At 42.1% G+C, this 20,469-nt stretch overlaps 1 protein-coding gene across 1 annotated transcript in view; it reads right to left on the reverse strand.

The window, feature by feature from the left end:
- Positions 1-7,802: 7,802 nt before the first annotated feature.
- LOC132815199 (collagen alpha-1(IX) chain-like) overlaps positions 7,803-20,469 on the reverse strand; it is a 62,825-nt gene continuing 50,158 nt past the window's right edge. Inside the window, exons 22-24 of the mRNA XM_060824014.1 lie at positions 15,376-15,466; positions 15,186-15,263; positions 7,803-7,996 (exon numbers count right to left, since the gene is read on the reverse strand). Coding sequence (XP_060679997.1) covers positions 7,803-7,996; positions 15,186-15,263; positions 15,376-15,466 — 363 coding nt within the window. The remainder of the gene's footprint in view (positions 7,997-15,185; positions 15,264-15,375; positions 15,467-20,469) is intronic.

Raw genomic sequence — 20,469 nt, forward strand, 5'->3', positions numbered from 1 at the left:
CACATTGCTGTGGGTCTGGAGTACCAGACCTGGTAACGATGGCAGTTTCCTTCTCTAATGGGCTTTAGTGAACCAGATGGGTTATTCCCCCAACAGTTTATTCATAGTCATCATTAAGAGTCTTAATTCCAGATTTCTTTTCTGTTGAATTCGAATTCTACCATCGCAGGATTCAAAACCTGGTCCCCAGAACATTACCCAGATGCCTTGATTAACAGTTCAGCAATAATACCACCAGGCCATTGCCTCCTCTAGATCAGACTAATGTACTAGACCAAAACCCTGGAATGGGTGGGTTATCTTATGAGGAAAGGTTGAACAGGCTGGGCTTATATCGCCTGGAGTTTAGAAGGAGGTAAGATGACTTGTTTGAAATATAGAAGTTCCTGAGGGGTCTTAATAAGGTGGAGGTGAGAAGGATGCTTCCTCTGTGTGGAGAATCCGGAATTAGAGATAACTGTTTAAATATAAGTGGTAGTACATTTGAGCCAGAGATGAGGGGAATCTTTTTCTCATAGCGAGTCAGGAGTCTTTAGAACTCTTTTCCCGAAAATGTGGTGGAAGCAGACTCTTTGAATATTTTTTAAGGCAGATGTTGATAGGTTCTTGATAAGGAGGTGAAAGGCTATTTCAGTAGGCAAAAATGTGGAGTAATCAGATCAGCCATAATCTTATTGAAAGGCTGGCTAAAAGAGGGATTACTTCTAATTCATAGAATTGTATGTAAGAGATTCTGAAAACTTAGAACGGAAATACAGAAAGTTATGGTTTTTCTCCCATGTTTTCTTTTACAAATGCTGCTTTGCTTCTTATTAAATGCAGCATTTACTTCATGTATTAGTCTAAATATTCTTTAATAGTAATGATCTCAGAAACCCGAAATGAAACACGTTCTTAGACTAGAGCAGTTTTAATATTTACCACCACCTAGTGGTCAAGCTGTTGAACAGTGCTTTTGTTTCATCCTCAGGGCCAGTTGCTAAATGTTCAATTAATAAAAGACGAAGGTAATGCCTAACTTTCAAAATCTTTTTAATTATGAAACTGAATCACTTTAGGTGAAGGAAGGGAAGACAGTGTCTTGAAAAACAGTTAAAGTGGAAGAAAAACAAATAGGGAGTGGAAAGCACCAAAAATTTTCTTTAACACAATAAAGTCAACAATTTTGAATTAAATTTACAAGGAAACCAGCATAACACTCCACCTCAAAACATTCAAAAATACCGAAATTCCAGAGAAACAGAAATACATAATTTTTATTTATTAGAATTTCTGTATTTGATGAGGAATCCTATCACCCAGAGTTTTCTTGATTCTATGTTAAATTAAAATTTCATTCCTAAATTTGAATATCATTAATTTTGTTTATTGAAATTACTAAAAGTAGCAAGAAATATATAAAAGTGACTTGACCTGATTTATGCAGTGGTGAAATGATATTGATCGGAAGCATAGCAATATAGCAACATTTCACCATCAATAAATACATTGTTGGATCAATATTATTGTAAAATTACAAACCTGCTTCAGGTTTTGTTTAAAAGTCAGACATTTCTGACAATGAACATCCTTTAACAATGCAGTAAAATTCTTAGCTGTGCCTGGGTTTCTGCAGCCAATGACAGTGCAGACAAGAGCATGCCATGAAAATATGATTAAGTATGAACATGAAAAATATTCTAGCATTGGCCATACGTGACTCACCTGTGGGCACTCCCACCATTCCTAACAGCCACTTGCAAACAAAATAGTTTGATCTTTGACCTATAGCTCATGTTTACATCTTGGCTGCATTGGGCATGGCACGAAACTAAATGAACTGAGCCTTTATATAGTGCCTCAAAGCATCCATTGGAGTACCATTGCATAGGAGCAAAGAGCCAGGCAAAGGCACATGGAAGACAGACACACTGCAGAAGAATAAACAGGAGAAGAGATGGCGACTCAATGGTAATTTCACTAGAGTAAGCCAGCAGTCCAAACTACTGCTCTGAGGATTTGGATTCAATTCCCATTTCAAAAGCTGCTGGAATTTGAATTAAATTCATTAATAAATTCCATTTTTAAAAACTGGTATTAGTAATTACTGCTATGAAACTATAATTGATTGCTATAAATAGCGATCTTGTTCACTTGATTTTCAGGGTTTGTGATCACAGTTACCTAATATAGGTAGTTAATGATTTCTAAGTAATTTTCTAAGTTTGTTAAAAAAAACCTAGCAATTTAGATATGTCATTTGTTAATTAGACAAAGAACATACACATACCCCTGCGATAACTGGGGAAAATTCACCAATGCTAGAGGACAAACAGGCTGTTGGTGTGTGGTCAGCATCCTGCTCTTTAACTGAGGTGTTAGAGAACTTTTCCCTGACTCTCCCCCTGTCCTTTGGATATATCTTCCATCTGCCTGGTGAAGACTGTTCATTGAAGACTGCTCTCTGGGATCCACCTGATGGGAACTGCTGCCTGCAAGGTCTCCTTGATAAGAACTGCCTGCTTAGCCTAGCATTTATTGGTACATCGTATTTTTAGGGCAGATAATTAATGCTGTGGCAATCAATTGTTTGGAGCCTTTTGGTCAATGGCCATTAACAGCAACCATTGTCCCCTTGTCTGCTTTCATCTGGGGGTTTGTTCTTCCTAAGAGCAAATACTTCTTATTTTTGAAAACAACACAATGATAGTAGAGTGCATTTGGTGCCTCATAAATTGTTGGTGCATGTGCAATGGGAATTGTATTCTGTACTTTTTATGATACTTACCTTTGTTTTTATATGCTACAGATTTGGAAAGTTACATACTGCGAGAACCTGTTAAATCTCATGCCATACAGCAAATACCAAGAAAATTCAGTTTTTAACAGATCCCAATATTCAGCATTAACTAAAGTTCAGAGAAGGAAATCTGCTGTGTTCTACACGTAATTCCAGATCCACAGTAATGAGACTGACTCTTTACTGCTCTCTGCGATGGTCTCACAAAGTCACTCAGTTCAATCGCATTAAGAATAGGCAACAAATATTGTCTTTCCAGCACCACCCACATCCTATTAAAGAATTGTTTTTTCCCTTAGTTTGCAAAATAATACAATTTAATTTATAGGTTTGATTTTGGTTCCTGGTGCCTTTTTTAAAATTAATCACGTGGGTAATAATGATTGAATGGAGAGAAAGAGGTTGGGAAACAGGGAATTGGACAGGCAATTAATGGTAAAAAAAAATTCTATTTGTCTTTGCTCATCCTCTTCTCAGTTGCTTGCTGAATAAATGGCAGAAAGGAGCATGAAATCACAGAGCGTTAACAGTACAGAGGTAGGCCATTTGGCCCGTTGGATCTATGCTAGTTCTCTGCAAGAGCAACTCACCCATGTGGCAAACCACTAAAACATTTTTACAAATCTGTTTGAAATATTATATTCTTTGCATTTTGTTCTTTAATCCTTTTGGCTTTAACACTGAATTCTCTTTAGTTAATCAGGTAGCTGCCCTCAATTGTTTAATAGATGCCTCTGTGCCTATATAAAAAAGACTTAAAACCTCCTCTGATGTATAATTTTCTTTACTAAGAGAGCATTGTTAGTGTTATTTTGTGCCATTCGGCGTTGAATATTATGTTGATTTGATGTTGTACCGTTGTTAGCGAACTGGGTCAAATGTGCACTTTTTGGATAAGATATGTGTATTTCTGAGACTATGCTTTTTGCCAGCCCACATGTAAAAGATATTTGGACATTGTGATTTTTCCAAAGCATATTGGCAGTAAGGTAAGTTCCATTGCTATAGGCATTACAGGAAATTGACCTGATAATATCAAAATCTGTTTGCTTGAAACACATTGCTGAGTTCCAATACAAACAGGGTAGCTCCCTTTTATGCAGAATAATAATCTCCTATTCCTACGCTAAAATCAGCAACAAGAAATAAAAGACCAGTGTTACCCCTTCTTGAAATACAAATACAAGTGAAAGAGTTGGCTTGATGGCTGTATAGTTTGACTGCTGTGAGTGCCCTTAGAATTCAAATTGGTGCCTGTAGTTTGAGGTGAATTATGTCAGATAGCACATCAGAGAGTGGCCTTGGGGTTGGTACATGAAAACGTGAAGGTCAGACACATCATGACATCAATCTTGGTGCCATCATTTTGGAATGTAAGACTCCAGCTAACACTCTTATTTTCATATTATTTAACCTGCAGTTATTGGCAAAAGACTGCAGATGCTGGAAAATTTCCAAAATAGACAGGCAGGAGGATGGAAGAACACAGCAAGCAAGGCAGCATCAAGAGGGAGAGAAGTCGACATTTCAGGTAAAGGGCTTTCAAAAGGGCTCATCAATAACTGACAGTTTAGATGCTGATAAGTTTCTGTTCGTTCTTGTTGAGGTTGTAGAAGCGTTTGATGATATGTAGTGTTATTTAAACATTGCTAAGGTCTATGAAATGTGATATTGATGGACTTGATTTTTAGGGTTATGCACAGATCACTTGTTCTCCAGGCAACAAGACCTGACCACCTTCCCTTCCAAATCCCTCTCCCCAGCAATCCCAGTGCTGGGTTGAAAGACAACATAGCTGCATTGCAGTGGGGGAACCTGAAAGCCTCTGTGCATACTGATAGCTGCAGTCAGGGGTAAACCAGCGTGACCTCACCTGGCAACAGGCTGAGCTTGGATGGCTTTACCCTGAACTTCCAATGCAGCACCCACGTGTTGAGTAGCTTCTGTTGGTCACACTGCCACATGGAGTGGTCCATAATGTTCATTCTCTTCCTGCTCTTCCACCAGCTTCTCTTTCACCACTGCCTACCAATGTTGTGGTGCATGGGGTGGTTAGGGTGAAGGATGGCAGGGGGATGGAGATTTTAAACAAGATATGTACGCTTACACCTCCTGTAACTTGTAAATTAGAAAAAAAGATTGTGGGCTGAGGGTGCCATAGGGTGTAAGAAAGAGGGTTGGATATGACTGTACCAAACCCACCACAGATGACAGTCTCGGTCATAGCAAGTCTAACTATGGTAAGCATCGTCTTCACCATAAGATTGAAGACATACAGTGCCAGGTTGTTACCACTTATCTGCTGCTGCTGCAGTTGCACACTGCCTTATCTTGCAAGTGAGATTGGTGTGTGTGTGTGTGTGTGTGTGTGTGTGTGTGTGTGTGTGAGAGAGAGAGATTGATTGATTGATTGATTGATTGAATGAATGAATGAATGAATGAATGAATGGCTGGCAGTGTGCTAAAGCCATGAGCTATGTCAGAAGCTGAACTGAAGCTATGAACGTGAGCCATATTGTTTATAATTGAGTGGTAGTCAATGATTAATTTCTGTGAAATAATGTTTGAAGATATGTTCACTGATCTTAAGGTCAGGATACCCAGATCACATTCTCCATTGATGCTTAGTAGCTGCAGTATGTACCATCTACAAGATACACTGCAGAATTTCACCAAAAGCTCCCTAAAATCTTTCTAAAACTAGCTCCACTACCAGCCAGAAGGACAAGGACAGCAAATACACGGCAACACAGCCTGCAATTTCCCCTCCAAGGTACTCACCGTCCTGTCTTGGAAACCAGGAAGGCAGTGAGTGAACAAGTGGTCCCATTTTACATATCTCATCTCCAACAAATATTCCAGCGGGGCAAAGAGGGAAAACAATTACCTCCATATTAGAGTGGAGAGCAAGAAGAACAATAACAAAGAGAGGAATCTTTCATTTTGTGAACCTTTCATGTGCTTTTTTTTGTAAAATGCAATATCTTGTTAAAAATATTTTTACAAGTATGCTTCCCTTAGAATATTAAGTTTGTTCCTACACTACAGCAAATGTCAGTCTTTCATTTCTAGTGAGGTCTGAAGGAAGGAACAAAAGTGCACAGCTCCAATGGCTACTATGACATTCATGGAAAGACATGTCATCAATCACAGACTGACTTGGGTCACAATCAAAATCACGATAGATCACTTATATATTAACTTCAGTTCAGTCATTTTTAAATAGCTTGATGTAGCAGTGGCAGATAACTGGCAAGAGCTGCAACAGTAACTAGAGTTTCTTTAAATTTCTTTTTATTTAAAAATGACTATCTAGGCAGCAGTTCCCAAAGTAAGGAATATGTACCCCAGAGGCAGATGCCCGCAAGGGCTTTTTTTTTGCTTTTAAGTTGTGTCATGGCAGATATTCAGGGATAAGAGCATTTTTTTGATCGTGGTCTTACAATCTCTATCATACAGGAATTCTTAAATGTAAGAGTCTCTGGTGGTCAGACTCATGCCTTGCCATTCATATTCCCACTGCTTTTCCAACTCCAGTTGGTTAGAGAGATGCTAGAGAGATATTGTTGTGTCTATTAGCAGCAAGCACTGGCCAGAAACAAGCTGTGATTGGAAGAGCAGCAAACATCAGGAAAGGGAGTGGCAGCATGTAGGCCCCAGTGCAAGGGTGATGTGAGGGCAGCAGCTGCTGACCAAAATACTGTCTACATAGGCGAGATGGCTATGTAACCTGCAGCTCAGCAGACTGCTGGTTGGAGATAGCCTGCCTGGCCAGGGTTGTCATCCTCGTGGAGCCATCTCACAAAGGTACAAAAGAGTGAGTGTCCGTAGGAGGTTTGAAACGGGAGGCTGCTGACTGAGTTGGATGTAGATTGGGTTCAAGAAGACCCGAATGCTAAGTGGGTGAGAGGAGGACGAATTTGGGGAGGGGGACTTCTGAGCAGATGATAATAGGGCTAGATAGAGGTTGAGAAATAAGGTTGCTGACTGGGAGAGGGTCAGTTCCATTTCAAATGTTTAGGATATAATAAACAAGCTCATAATCACATTAAATTTCAATCAAAAATATCATTGTAGACATTATTTACCTATAACATGTAATTGAAATGATTTACGGAAGATGCTGTCATTAGAATGAGGGGAGAGATATTGGGAAGAGGGCTGACTGAGACAAGTGGATTATGGTTGAAAAGAGGAGCTATGGTTGCTTCTTTGATGGGACGGGGTTGTGTTGGTCATTGATACACTCTCAATTTCAAATACTTACGTTCAAGGAAACAATCTCATCCATCACGTTCATGGTAAGTTTAAAGAAATACTGTAGATATGTTTACCTTAACGTGTAACTTAAATGATTTACAAAACATGTTTCATTAGAAGGTTACTTGAAAACTGATTGTAGGGGCTTCCAAATGAATGATTAATCTGTATAGGAGTATATGAACAAAACATTTTGGGAACTATTGGTCTATGTGTTTAAGTGAGTGTGTGATAACAAAATCCTCTAAAAGTGGTACCATGAATGGTATAAATAATTATAGGTTGACATTGATTTTGACTCTGTTTCTGAAGTGTTAACAGCATTAAAAATAATTTTCTCCAATTTTGCCTGGATAATTTGGGATTAAACTTATCCCACTGATGTCCTTTTATTAAATTCATAAAAAGGATGAAGAAAATATCTGGAGAAAAATAAACTGGAATTTCAAACAGCCAATAAAAAGACAGCAAAATTAGAAATAAAGGCCTGAATATGTTATGAAAAGAAATCTGACTAACTACTTTCATAAATATGTAATTTGAAGAATAATCATTGAGCACAATTTTAATAGTGTCATTTAAACCTGACGAACAGGTAAGCAAATCATTCATTATCAAATTGATAATGACTATTTTACCGTGGAATGTAAGTGCTCGATAAATAAATGTTAGCTGTTTTATTTTTCAGCGTCATGATGAATTCTTACTATTTTGCATTTTTGTAAAAATTCCAGAGTGTGCTGTTGTAATTGCCTGAATGCTATTAATTTGGTCTTTTCAGAAGTCTATATTGGGTCTGAATAGGAGCAGCATGGATTCCACAGTTGCTAGTTTCACAAATCCCAGGAACTCCTTGCTCGCCAGGCATTCCCGGCTGCCCTGCAGGCCCACTGTATCCCACTGGCCCACGTGGACCTGGTTCTCCTTCCTCAGCAACACCTGGGTAACCCGGATAGCCTGAAAGATAATGAAAGAGACAATTATTAGTTCTCACACTGAAATGAAAGTAAGTTTCAAAGAAAATTAATTGCACAAGTAATGGAGTTATTCAAATCATCTTTTTTTCTGAATACAGAACCTGGGGTTGCAGCCTGAAAAATTGTGGGGTGATCTCACATCAATGTCTGTAGTTCATGCCCCTATTATGTTTCTCAATACAAGACACTCAGGCTACAACACAAATCTCTTTCCTCAGCTACTGCTCAATCATAAATTCAGGCAACACTCTTTACATGTTACAAAGTTAACTTCTGATTTTTTTTTTTATCTTCCATCAAATTAAATAGAAGAGAACTTGTCAATTAACTAGAAAATAACCCAGCCAGCAAGAATTGTTCCTCCATTTTTTAAGGTGGATTTTAGCAGGCACCGGGGATTATTTCAGTTGTCCCTATATCAACTTCTTCCAGGTATAAAATATTTATGTTTGAAATATGGCTAGAGTCAGTTATGATTTTATGAATCAGGTTTAAAAAATTGAAATTAAAAAAAGACTAATGCCTGAAACAGGTCTACAGGTAAAGAAAAATGTCTTCTCATTAGCAGAAATATATTCAAGTGTGTCTTTTAACTTGTTTTAACAATTCCCAATTTGTAAAAGCAAATTAAAACATCACCAAACTTCCATTGTACATTGTACTGAGAAGGGTCATCACAATCTCAGATATCTGTAAGGATAATAGAGTTGTAGTGGTAGGACACTAACTTTCCAAACATAGACTGGTACTGCAATAGTGTTAAGGGCTTGGACGGAGTGAATTCATAGAGGTATATAACAGCAGTAGGAGTATACTTTAAAAGTGAAATGAGGAGGGCATAAAAGGTGACATGAGGTAGCTTGGGCAAATAGAGTTAAGGAGAATCCAAAGAGGTTCTACAAATACATTAAAGGCAAAATCCAGGGAGAGAATAGGGCACCTCATAGATCAATGGGGCCATGTACATGTGGAATGACAGGAGATGGGTGAGATACCAATGAATATATCGTGTCAGTATTTACTGTGGAGAAGGATGTGGAAGCTTGGGAACTTGGGGAAATAAATACTGATAGCCTGAAAATGTCCTTTTATAGAAGAAGAAATTAAACATAAAGGTAGATAAATCCCAGGGACCTGATCAGTTGTTTCCCAGAACTTTGTGGAAAGCTACGGAAGTGATTGTTGGGCCCCTTGCTGAGATATTTGTATCATTGATAGCCGCGGGTGAGGTCCAGGAAGACCGGAGGGTGGTTAATATTGTGCCATTATTTAAGAAAGATTGTAAGGAAAAACAAGGCAACTACAGACCAGTGAGCCTTACATCAGTGGTGGCTAAGTAATTGGAGTGGGGTTCTAACAGACAGGATTTACATCTATTTGGAAAGACAAGGACTGATTAGGGAGAGTCATAGAGATGTATAGCAAGGAAACATACCCTTCAGTCCAATTTGCCCATGCTGACTAGATGCATTTGTCAGCACTTGCTCCATACCCCAACAAACCTTTCCTATTCATATACCCATCCAGATGTCTTTTTGACTTTGTGCGGGGGAAATCATGGCTCATTAATTTGATTGAGTGTTTTGAAGAAGTGAGAAAAAAGATTGAAGGCAGAGAGGTAGATGTGGTCTCTATGGACTTTAGCAAGGCATTCAACAAAGTTCCACATGGAAGACTGGTTAGCAAGGTTAGATCATATGGAATACAGGGAGAACTTGCTATTTGGATACAGAATTGGCTAGAAAGTAAAAACAGAGGATGGTGGTAGAGGGTTGTTTTTTGGACTGGAGACATGTGACCAGTAGTGTGACACAAGGATCAGTGCTGGGTCCACTGCATTTTTTCATTTACATAATTGATTTGGACATGAATATAGGAAGTATGGTTAGTTAGCTTGCAGATGACACTAAAATAGGTGATGTAGTGGACACTAAAGAAGGTTATCTCAGAGTATAATGGGTTCTTGATCAAATGGGCCAAAAGGCTGAGGAATGGCAGATAGAGTTTAATTTAGATAAATGGGAAGAGTTATATTTTGGTAAGACAAACCAGAGCAGAACTTATACACTTAATGGTAGAGCCTTGTGGAGTGTTGCCGGTCAGAGACCTTGGGGTGCAGGTTCATAGTTCCCTGAATGGGGAGTCACAGGTAACAGCGTGGTGAAGGCGGCATTGGCATGATTGCCTTTGTTGGTCAGTGCAGAGAGTATAGGGGTTGGTACGTCATGTGCGGCTGTACAGGACAATGATGAGGCCACTTTTAGAATACTACATTCAATTCTGGTCTCCCTGCTAGATGAAAGATGTTGTTAAACTTGGAAGGGTTCAGAAAAGATTTACTGGCAGGATTAGAGGGTTTGAGCTATAAAGAGAGGCTGAATAGGCTTTTATCCCTGGAACATTGAAGGCTGAGGGGTGACTTTATAAATGTTTATAAAATGATGAGGGGCATGGATAAGGTGAATAGCCAAGGTCTTTTTCCCAGGGTAGGGAAGTTCAAAACTAAAGGGATTAGATTTAAGGTGAAAGTGATTAGATTTAAAAGGGACCCAAGGAGCACTTTTTTTCACACAGAGGGTGATGTGTTTAAAGAACAAGCTGCAGAAAGTGGTGGAGGAGGAAGTGGATACAACTACAACATTTAAGAGGCATCTGGATGGCTACATGAATCGGAAAGGTGAAGAGGAATATGGAACAAATGCTGGCAAATGGGATTAGATCAGTTTAGGATATCTGTTTACATGCTGTATTCCTCTATGAGTCTAACGCGTGAGTGGGTTCCTCATGAAAACAGTAGACACATCTAATAGCTCTTCTTCCTGATATAACAATAGCATTTCTAGTGTCTTGCATTAGATCAATAGTAATTATTTCAATCTTATTCGTATTGAGAAATAAGGCAAATTATTGGGCCATGTCAAAAAAAAGGAGACAGCCTTCCCAGCACGTTCATACCCACCTTGATTTGTTTCCCCTTCTTAAGGGAGATAACTAAGATGTTAGCTGGCCTGCCCACATACTCACTCAAACGTTGATTGGAATCCTTAAGTGACCAATTGATGGTTACTTAAGAACCTCTTTCTTTCTCTGCCACTATACTATATACAGCCCAGAAATTTTCACTGGACAGGTAAGGATGTGGGAGATACCTCTTTTGGAGTCCCTTGTGTCCATCAGGGACAAAGGTCTAAAATAATATTCCCCCTTTGTCTCTTTGATGGTGTTAGGCAAGAACTTTCGAAAGCTGATTGGAGGCAGATGTTTGCAGGTAAAGGGACAGCTGGAAAATGGGAAGCCTTCAGAAATGAGATAACAAGAATCCAGAGAAAGTATATTCCTGTCAGGGTGAAAGGGAAGGCTGGTAGGTATAGGGAATGCTGGATGACCAAAGAAATTGAGGGTTTGGTTAAGAAAAAGAAGGAAGCATTTGTCAGGTATAGACAGGATAGATCGAGTGAATCCTTAGAAAAGTATAAAGAACGTAGGAGTATACTTAAGAGAGAAATCAGGAGGGTAAAATGGGGACATGAGATAGCTTTGGCAAATAGAATTAAGGAGAATCCAAAGGGCTTTTACAAATATATTAAGGACAAAAGGGTAACTAGGGAGAGAATAGGGCCCCTCAAAGATCAGCGAGGCGGCCGTTGTGTGGAGCCACAGAAAATGGGGGAGATAATAAATGAATATTTTGCATCAGTATTTACTGTGGGAAAGGATATGGAATATATAAACTGAAGGGAAATAAATGGTGACATCTTGCAAAATGTCCAGATTACAGAGGAGGAAGTGCTGGATGTCTTGAAATGGTTAAAAGTGGATAAATCCCCAGGACCTGATCAGGTGTACCCGAGAGCTCTGTGGGAAGCTAGGGAAGTGATTGCTGAGCCTCTTGCTGAGATATTTGTATCATCGATAGTCACAGGTGAGGTGCCAGAAGACTGGAGTTTGGCAAACGTGGTGCCACTGTTTAAGAAGGGTGGTAAAGACAAGCCAGGGAACTATAGACCAGTGAGCCTGACCTCAGTGGTGGGCAAATTGTTGGAGGGAATCCTGAGGGACAGAATGTACGTATATTTGGAAAGGCAAGGACTGATTCGGGATAGTCAACATGGCTTTGTGTGTGGGAAATCTTGTCTCACAAACTTGATTGAGTTTTTTGAAGAAGTAACAAAGAAGATTGATGAGGGCAGAGCAGTAGATGTGATCTATATGGACTTCAGTAAAGTGTTCGACATAGTTCCCCATGGGAGACTGATTAACAAGGTTAGATCTCATGGAATACAGGGAGAACTAGCCATTTGGATACAGGACTGGCTCAAAGATAGAAGACAGAGGGTGGTGGTGGAGCGTTGTTTTTCAGACTGGATGCCTGTGACCAGTGGAGTGCCACAAGGATCGGTGCTGGGCCCTCTACTTTTTGTCATTTACATAAATGATTTGGATGCGAGCAAAAGAGATACAGTTAGTAAGTTTGCAGATGACACCAAAATTGGAGGTGTAATGGACAGCAAAAAGGGTTACCTCAGATTACGAAGGATCTGAACCAGATGGGCCAATGGGCTGAGAAGTGGCAGATGGAGTTTAATTCAGATAAATGCGAGGTGCTGCATTTTGGGAAAGCAAATCTTAGCAGGACTTATACATTTAATGGTAAGGTCCTAGGGAGTGTTGCTGAACAAAGAGACCTTGGATAGCAGGTTCATAGCTCCTTGAAAGTGGAGTCGCAGGTAGATAGGATAGTGAAGAAGGTGTTTGGTATGCTTTTATTTATTGGTCAGAGTATTGAGTACAGGAGTTGGGAGGTCATGGTGCGGCTGTACAGGACATTGGTTAGGCCACTGTTGGAATATTGCGTGCAATTCTGGTCTCTTTCCTATCGGAAAGATGTTGTGAAACTTGAAAGTGTTCAGAAAAGATTTACAAGGATGTTGCCAGGGTTGGAGGATCTCAGCTACAGGGAGAGGCTGAACAGGCTGGGGCTGATTTCCCTGGAGCGTCGGAGGCTGAGGGGTGACCTTATAGAGGTTTACAAAAATTATGAAGGTAAAAAGTGAGGTCTGCAGATGCTGGAGATCAGAGCTGAAAATGTGTTGCTGGTTAAAGCACAGCAGGTCAGGCAGCATCCAAGGAACAGGAAATTCGACGTTTCAGGCCAGAGCCCTTCACCAGGAATGAGGAGAGTGCGCCAGGCAGGCTAAGATAAAAGGTAGGGAGGAGGGACTTGGGGAGGGGCAATGGAGATGTGATAGGTGGAAGGAGGTCAAGGTGAGGGTGATAGGCTGGAGTGGGGTGGGGGCGGAGAGGTCAGGAAGAGGATTGCAGGTTAGGAGAGCGGTGCTGAGTTCGAGGGAATCGACTGAGACAAGGTGGGGGGAGGGGAAATGAGGAAACTGGAGAAATTTGAGTTCATCCCTTGTGGTTGGAGGGTTCCCAGGCGGACGATGAGGAGCTCTTCCTCCAACCGTCGTGTTGTTATGTTCTGCTTATGGAGGAGTCCAAGGACCTGCATGTCCTCGGTGGAGTGGGAGGAAGAGTTAAAGTGTTGAACCAGGGGGTGATGGGTTGGTTGGTCCGGGCGTCCAAGAGGTGTTCCCTGAGCGTTCCGGGATATATGGGATGGCGTTTTTACAGGGGGCAGGGTGGGAGGAGGTGTAGTCCAGGTAGCTGTGGGGGTCAGTCGGTTTATAGTAAATGTCTGCGTTGAGTCGGTCACCCGAGATAAAAATGGAAAGGTCTAGGAAGGGGAGGGAGGACCAGTTCCAATACCCCAAGGGATCCTTCCATATCCGCCACAAATTCACCTGCACCTCCACACACATCATCTATTGCATCTGCTGCACCCGATGTGGCCTCCTCTATATTGGGGAGACGGGCCGCCTACTTGCGGAACGCTTCAGGGAACACCTCTGGGACGCCCGGACCAACCAACCCAACCACCCCGTGGCTCAACATTTTAACTCTCCCTCCCACTCCACCGAGGACATGCAGGTCCTTGGACTCCTCCATCAGCAGAACATAACAACACGACGGTTGGAGGAAGAGCACCTCATCTTCTGCCTGGGAACCCTCCAACCACAAGGGATGAACTCAGATTTCTCCAGTTTCCTCATTTCCCCTCCCCCCACCTTGTCTCAGTCAGTTCCCTCGAACTCAGCACTGCCCTCCTAACCTGCAATCTTCTTCCTGACTTCTCCGCCCCCACCCCACTCCAGCCTATTACCCTCACCTTGACCTCCTTCCACCTATCACATCTCCATCGCCCCTCCCCCAAGTCCCTCCTCCCTACCTTTTATCTTAGCCTGCCTGGCACACTCTCCTCATTCCTGATGAAAAACAATTATGAGGGGCATGGATAGGATAAATAGGCAAACTATTTTCTCTGGGATTGGGGAGTCCAGAACTAGAGGGCATAGGTTTAGGGTGAGAGGGGAAAGATATAAAAGAGACCTAAGAGGCAATGTTTTCATGCGGAGGATGGTACATGTATGGAATGAGCTGCCAGAGGATATGGTGGAGGCTGGTACAATTGCAACATTTAAGAGGCATTCGGATGGGTATATGAATAGGAAGGGTTTGGAGAGATATGGGCCCGGTGCTGGCAAGTGGGACTAGATTGGGTTGGGATATCTGGTCGGCATGGACAGGTTGGACCGAAGGATCTGTTTCCATGCTGTACATCTCTATGACTCCATGACTCTTCCCTCCAACCATCTGAGCTTCTAACACCCAACATTATCCCCTCTCTTTGTTAAAATCACAAAAACATCCTCTCTCAAAATGCCTGGAATCACCTCAAGTCAAGGAGAGAACTTCACTTCTTTTTGGAACTCTTCCGTGTCTACTACTGTGTTCTAGTACAGCCGGGACACAGAGCTGCTGGCCTTGTGAAAGTAATGTTTCCTGTCCCTGAGGGTTGACAGTCCACCAACTTCTCAGTAACACCACCTTCAGCATATTATTGCCATAGGGCCTCCAGATTTAAAGTCAGTGACATGCCCACTGTCTTTTTGGGGGGTGGGAGGGGTACAAGGAATATGTACCCTTATAAAATTCACCCAATGGACTCTAGTCACAATGTTTAGCCAAACTAATGGAAAACTAAGATTGATTCATACTCCCAAATACACATTACTCATGCTTAAAACACAACAAAGAAAGACAGAATGAACCTCTTGGTCCTTGTATTCCTTCTGCTCCAGGAAGTCCAACCCCTTGAGCTCCTTTTTCACCTTTTTCACCTTTATCTCCTAAAGTAAAAACGGATTGTAGTTAAAGCCAGCAATAATTATTACTGCGAAGGATGGGTCTGAACAGAAAGGACCCAAGTGCAGCATCAGTGTACAAACAACTAAAGATTACCTGGTTCTCCAGGAGGACCCCTTAATCCAGCTGATCCTTGTCTACCCCTTGGCCCAGGTTTACCAGGATTTCCAACATTACCAAATTCACCCTATAGAGAAATGATTATTTATGTTATTTAAAAAATCTGAAGTTATTATTTTTAATTGTAACTATTTCTTAAAATTAGCTTTCTGAAAAATTCCTGTGTGTTATAGTCACATATAGAATTAAATTAGAAATATTTCCAAAACAATATCATATTTCAATAAAAGAAAGTTAGGCTTCTGTCAGTCTGGAGTGTGCCAGAGTACCAATGTGCAATGCCAATTAAGCCAGAAAATAAATTGTGCTTCATTTCCTATCTTATAGAATTCGTGATCAGAAGTGAGGAAGAGATTACTGGGTGAGGAGAACAAAATCAAGGAAAGAGTCACACAAAAGCTGCTTTCTGACCATTTTTCATAACAGCAATAACTGAGGCTCAGAGATTTCTGACCTCCCACTTGTTTTATGTACATATATATTGAAATCACGCCCTACATTACAATAATTAGAATTAGAAGATAGAGGTGATAATCAATCAAGCTTTTAGCCCCCTCTGCACTATATAAACATTGCTTACTGAGGTCTAAGTGCATTAGCCATTCTTCGTGCTCAGCCAAACAATCATAATGAGGCCCCCTGATCAGATTGCTTTGTTGATACAATTGCTTGATGGCCTGTTCCCTTTTAATAACGTGTTGCTTATTGAAGAATGTTTTCACTGCCTATTTATTTACACAGGATTAAAAAAGGTCTGAAGTATACAGAAGCTTCTGACATTGATACTTTTGGGATGTTATAAACTCAGCTGTTCTTCAAAGGAACTTTTCAAAGTTTCGGCTTGTTATATCAGTTTCAGGATTATTTCAAAGACTTGCCAAAATTGTGTGAAGTATTGGTTCTACATGGAATATATACTAGGAGAGTGAATATGGAGAATGCAAAGAGGTATGAAAGGGACACAGGGATATGAGGGTATGGGATGGAGGGGGCATGCTAGACATGGGAATGCATATGGAGGATCAGTACTGGGTCTATGTCAAGTGTGTGATGGTTTGAGGGTCTGACACATCATTGTAACTGGGTATAAAGTCCCAGTAAACAGAGACAGATGTCTGGCATGTCGCAGTCCTCCACTCCCTCCGCTCCAAACTCAACCTCACTATCAAACCGGCAGACAAGGAGGCGTGGTGGTAGTTTGGCGCACCGATCTTTACATTGCTGAGGCTAAACGCCAGCTCACGGACACCTCCCCCTACTGCCCCCTTGACCATGACCCTACCTCCCACCACCAAACCATTATCTCCCAGACCATCCATAACCTCATCACCTCAGGGGATCTCCCATCCACTGCCTCTAACCTCATAGTTCCACAATCCTGCACTGCCCATTTCTACCTCCTGCCCAAAATCCACAAACCTGACTGCCCCAGCCGACCCATTGTCTCAGCCTGCTCCTTCCCCACTGAACTCATCTCTGCATACTCGACATGGTCCTGTCCCCCTTAGTCCAAGAACTCCTCACCTTCATTTGGGACACCACCCACGCCCTCCACCTCCTCCATGATTTTCGCTTCCCGGCCCCCAATGCCTTATCTTCACCATGGATATCCAGTCCCTATACACCTCCATCCCCCATCACGAAGGCCTCAAAGCCCTCTGCTTCTTCTTTTCCTGCCGTTCCAACCAGTACCCTTCCACTGACACCCTCCTTCGACTGACTGAACTGGTCCTCACTCTGAACAACTTCTCCAACTTCCAATCCTCCCACTTCCTCCAAACCAAAGGAGTAGCCATGGGCACCCGCATGGGCCCCAGCTATGCCTGTCTCTTTGTCAGATATGTGGAACAGTCCATCTTCCGCAGTTACACTGGCACTACCCCCCCACCTTTTCTTCCGCTACATCGATGACTGTGTCAGCGCTACCTCGTGCTCCCACAAGGAGGTTGAACAGTTCATCCACTTTACTAACACCTTCCACTCCAACCTCAAATTTACCTGGACCATCTCAGACTCCTCCCTCCCGTTCCTAGACCTCTCCAATTCTATCTTGGGCGATCGACTCAACACAGACATTTACTATAAACCAACTGACTCCCACAGCTACCTATTTCCCCTCAAACATGGTTGACAATGCTCTCCACCGCATCTCCTCCACTTCCCGCTCCTCCGCTCTTGAACCCAGCCCCTCAAATCGCCACCAGGACAGAACCCCACTGGTCCTCATCTACCACCCCATCAACCTTCAGATACATCGTATCATCCTTCGTCATTTCCACCTCCAAAGATACCCCACCAACAAGGATATATTTCCCTCCCTCCCCTCCCCTCCCCTGTCAGCATTCTGGAAAGACCACTCCCTCTGCGACTCCCTCGTCAGGTCCACACCCCCCACCAAACCAACCTCCACTCCCGGCATCTTCCCCTGCAACCGCAAGAAATGCAAAACTTGCACCCACACCTCCCCCCTCACTTTCCTCCAAGGCCCCAAGGGATCATTCCATACCCATCGCAAATTCACCTGCACCTCCACACACATCATTTACTGCATCCGCTGCACCCGATGTGGCCTCCTCAACATTGGGGAGACAGGCCACCTACTTGCGGAACATTTCAGAGAACACCTCTGAGACACCCGAACCAACCAACCCAACCTCCCTGTGGCTGAACACTTTAACTCCCCCTCCCACTCCACCAAGGACATGCAGGTCCTTGGCATCCTCCATCGCCAGACCATGGCAACACGACGCCTGGAGGAAGGGCGCCTCATCTTCTGCCTAGGAACCCTCCAACCACAAGGGATGAATACAGATTTCTCCAGCTTCCTCATTTCCCCTCCCCCGACCCTATCTCAGTCCCAACCCTTGGACTCAGCACCGCCTTCTTGATAGGTAAAAACAATGACTGCAGATGCTGGAAACCAGATTCTGGATTAGTGGTGCTGGAAGAGCACAGCAGTTCAGGCAGAATCCACCTTCTTGACCTACAATCTTCTTCCTGACCTCTCCGCCCCCACCCCCTCTCCGGCCTATCACCCTCACCTTAATCTCCTTCCACCTATCGCATTCCCAACGCCCCTCCCCCAAGTCCTTCCTCCCTACCTCTTAGCCTGCTTCGCACACCCTCCTCATTCCTGAAGAAGGGCTTATGCCCAAAACGTCGATTCTCCTGCTCATTGGATACTGTCTGACCTGCTGGGGTTTTCCAGCAACACATTTTTCATCCTTTCAGACTGACAAGGTAATTTTCAGGGGCCTCCTCAATGGAGTTACGATTACGGAGTTGAAACTTTTCTCACAGGAATGTGGGCGGCATGGTGGCACAGTGGTTAGCACTGCTGCCTCACAGCGCCAGGGACCTGGGTTCAATTCCCGCCTCAGGCGACTGACTGTGTGGAGTTTGCACGTTCTCCCCGTGTCTGCGTGGGTTTCCTCCGGGTGCTCCGGTTTCCTCCCACAGTCACAAAGATGTGCGGGTCAGGTGAATTGACCATGCTAAATTGCCCATAGTGTTAAGTAAGGGGTAAATGTAGGGGTATGGGTGGGTGGTGCTTCGGCGGGTCGGTGTGGACTTGTTGGGCCGAAGGGCCTGTTTCCACACTGTAAAGTAATCTAATCTAATCAACTCCTCTGAACTGAACTAATCTTGCAATGAAAGCCAATGGGCCATTTGATTTCTAGACTGCTTACAGCACCTGCCTGCCTACTTTCTGGACACCCAGATCCCTTTGTACATCTATACTTCCCAATAGCTCTCTATTTAAATCATATATATTCTTTATTTCTATGTTTTCACACCAACGTATATCACTTCACATTTAGCCACATTGTACTGCATCTGCCAAAATGCTTGCCAACTCAACTAATTAAATTACTTTGAGGCCTCCTTTCATTCTGCTCACAACTCTCAATCCTGTCCAGGTTTGTGTTGTCAGAAAACTTGTAAATATCCTATTTGGTACCATTAGCCAGGTCATTTATAAATTATCTGAATATGTGGGGCCCGTGCTCAGATCCTTGTGATACCCACTAGTCACTGCCTGTCATTTCGGGAAAAAAACATTTATTCACAGTCTCAGCTTCCCATTTGTCAACCAATTTTTGATCCATGGTAGTATATTACTCTATCGCATATGCTTTAATTTAACCCACTAACTTCTTATGAGAAATCTTATCAAAGACTTGCTGAAAGTCTAAATGTTCCATATCTACTGGTTCTCCTTAATCTATTCTAGTAGCTACATCATTAAAAAATGATTTGTTAAGCTTGATATATGTATCATAAATCAATGCTGGTTTGTTAAATCCCATTAATGCTTTCCAAATGTTCTGTAATCATGTCCCTTATAACAGTCCCCAGTATTTTCCCCATCATTGATTTTCAGCTTATTGGTCTATAATTCATTAATTTTTTTCTCTTCTTCCCCCCTTCCCCCACTTTAAATAGTGGATTATATTTGCCACACTCTAATTTGTAGGAACTCCTCTGGTCTATAGAATCTTGGAAGATGTCCACGATTGCATTCAGTCTTTCCAGGACTACCTCATTTAGTACTCTGGAATTTTCAGGGCCTGGTGGATTGTCAGCCCTTAAATGTAACACTATTTTCTTACTAAATTTTACTCAATTTACTCTTTCTACTCAATTCTATCCTCTCATCAGACTCTTGGTTCCCTAACATTTCTGAGAGGTTATTTGTGCCCTCTTTTCTGAAGACAAAATCGAAGTATGTGCCAATTCTTTGCTCCCCATGATCATTTCCCTGGTCTTGAATGTAAGGGAGCTACATTTGCTTTGATTAATCTTTTTCTCTTCAACTGTTTATAGAAGTTTTTATGGTCAGTTTCTATTTTCCTCAAAATTTTATCCTCAGTCTATTCTCCCCTCTTGATAAAGCTTTATTCTCTTTTACTGAATACTAAAACATTCCTAATCTTTAAATATGTTGCTTTTTCTAGCAAATTTATGTGTCTCCTCATGGGATTTAATACTATCCCTAATTTCTTTTGTAAACCTTGGTTGAGCCACGTTTCCTCTTATTTTTATGCCAGATAGAAATGAATAATTGCT

The sequence above is a fragment of the Hemiscyllium ocellatum genome, chromosome 4 (assembly GCF_020745735.1).
Source record: "Hemiscyllium ocellatum isolate sHemOce1 chromosome 4, sHemOce1.pat.X.cur, whole genome shotgun sequence".
Taxonomy (NCBI): Eukaryota; Metazoa; Chordata; class Chondrichthyes; order Orectolobiformes; family Hemiscylliidae; genus Hemiscyllium; species Hemiscyllium ocellatum.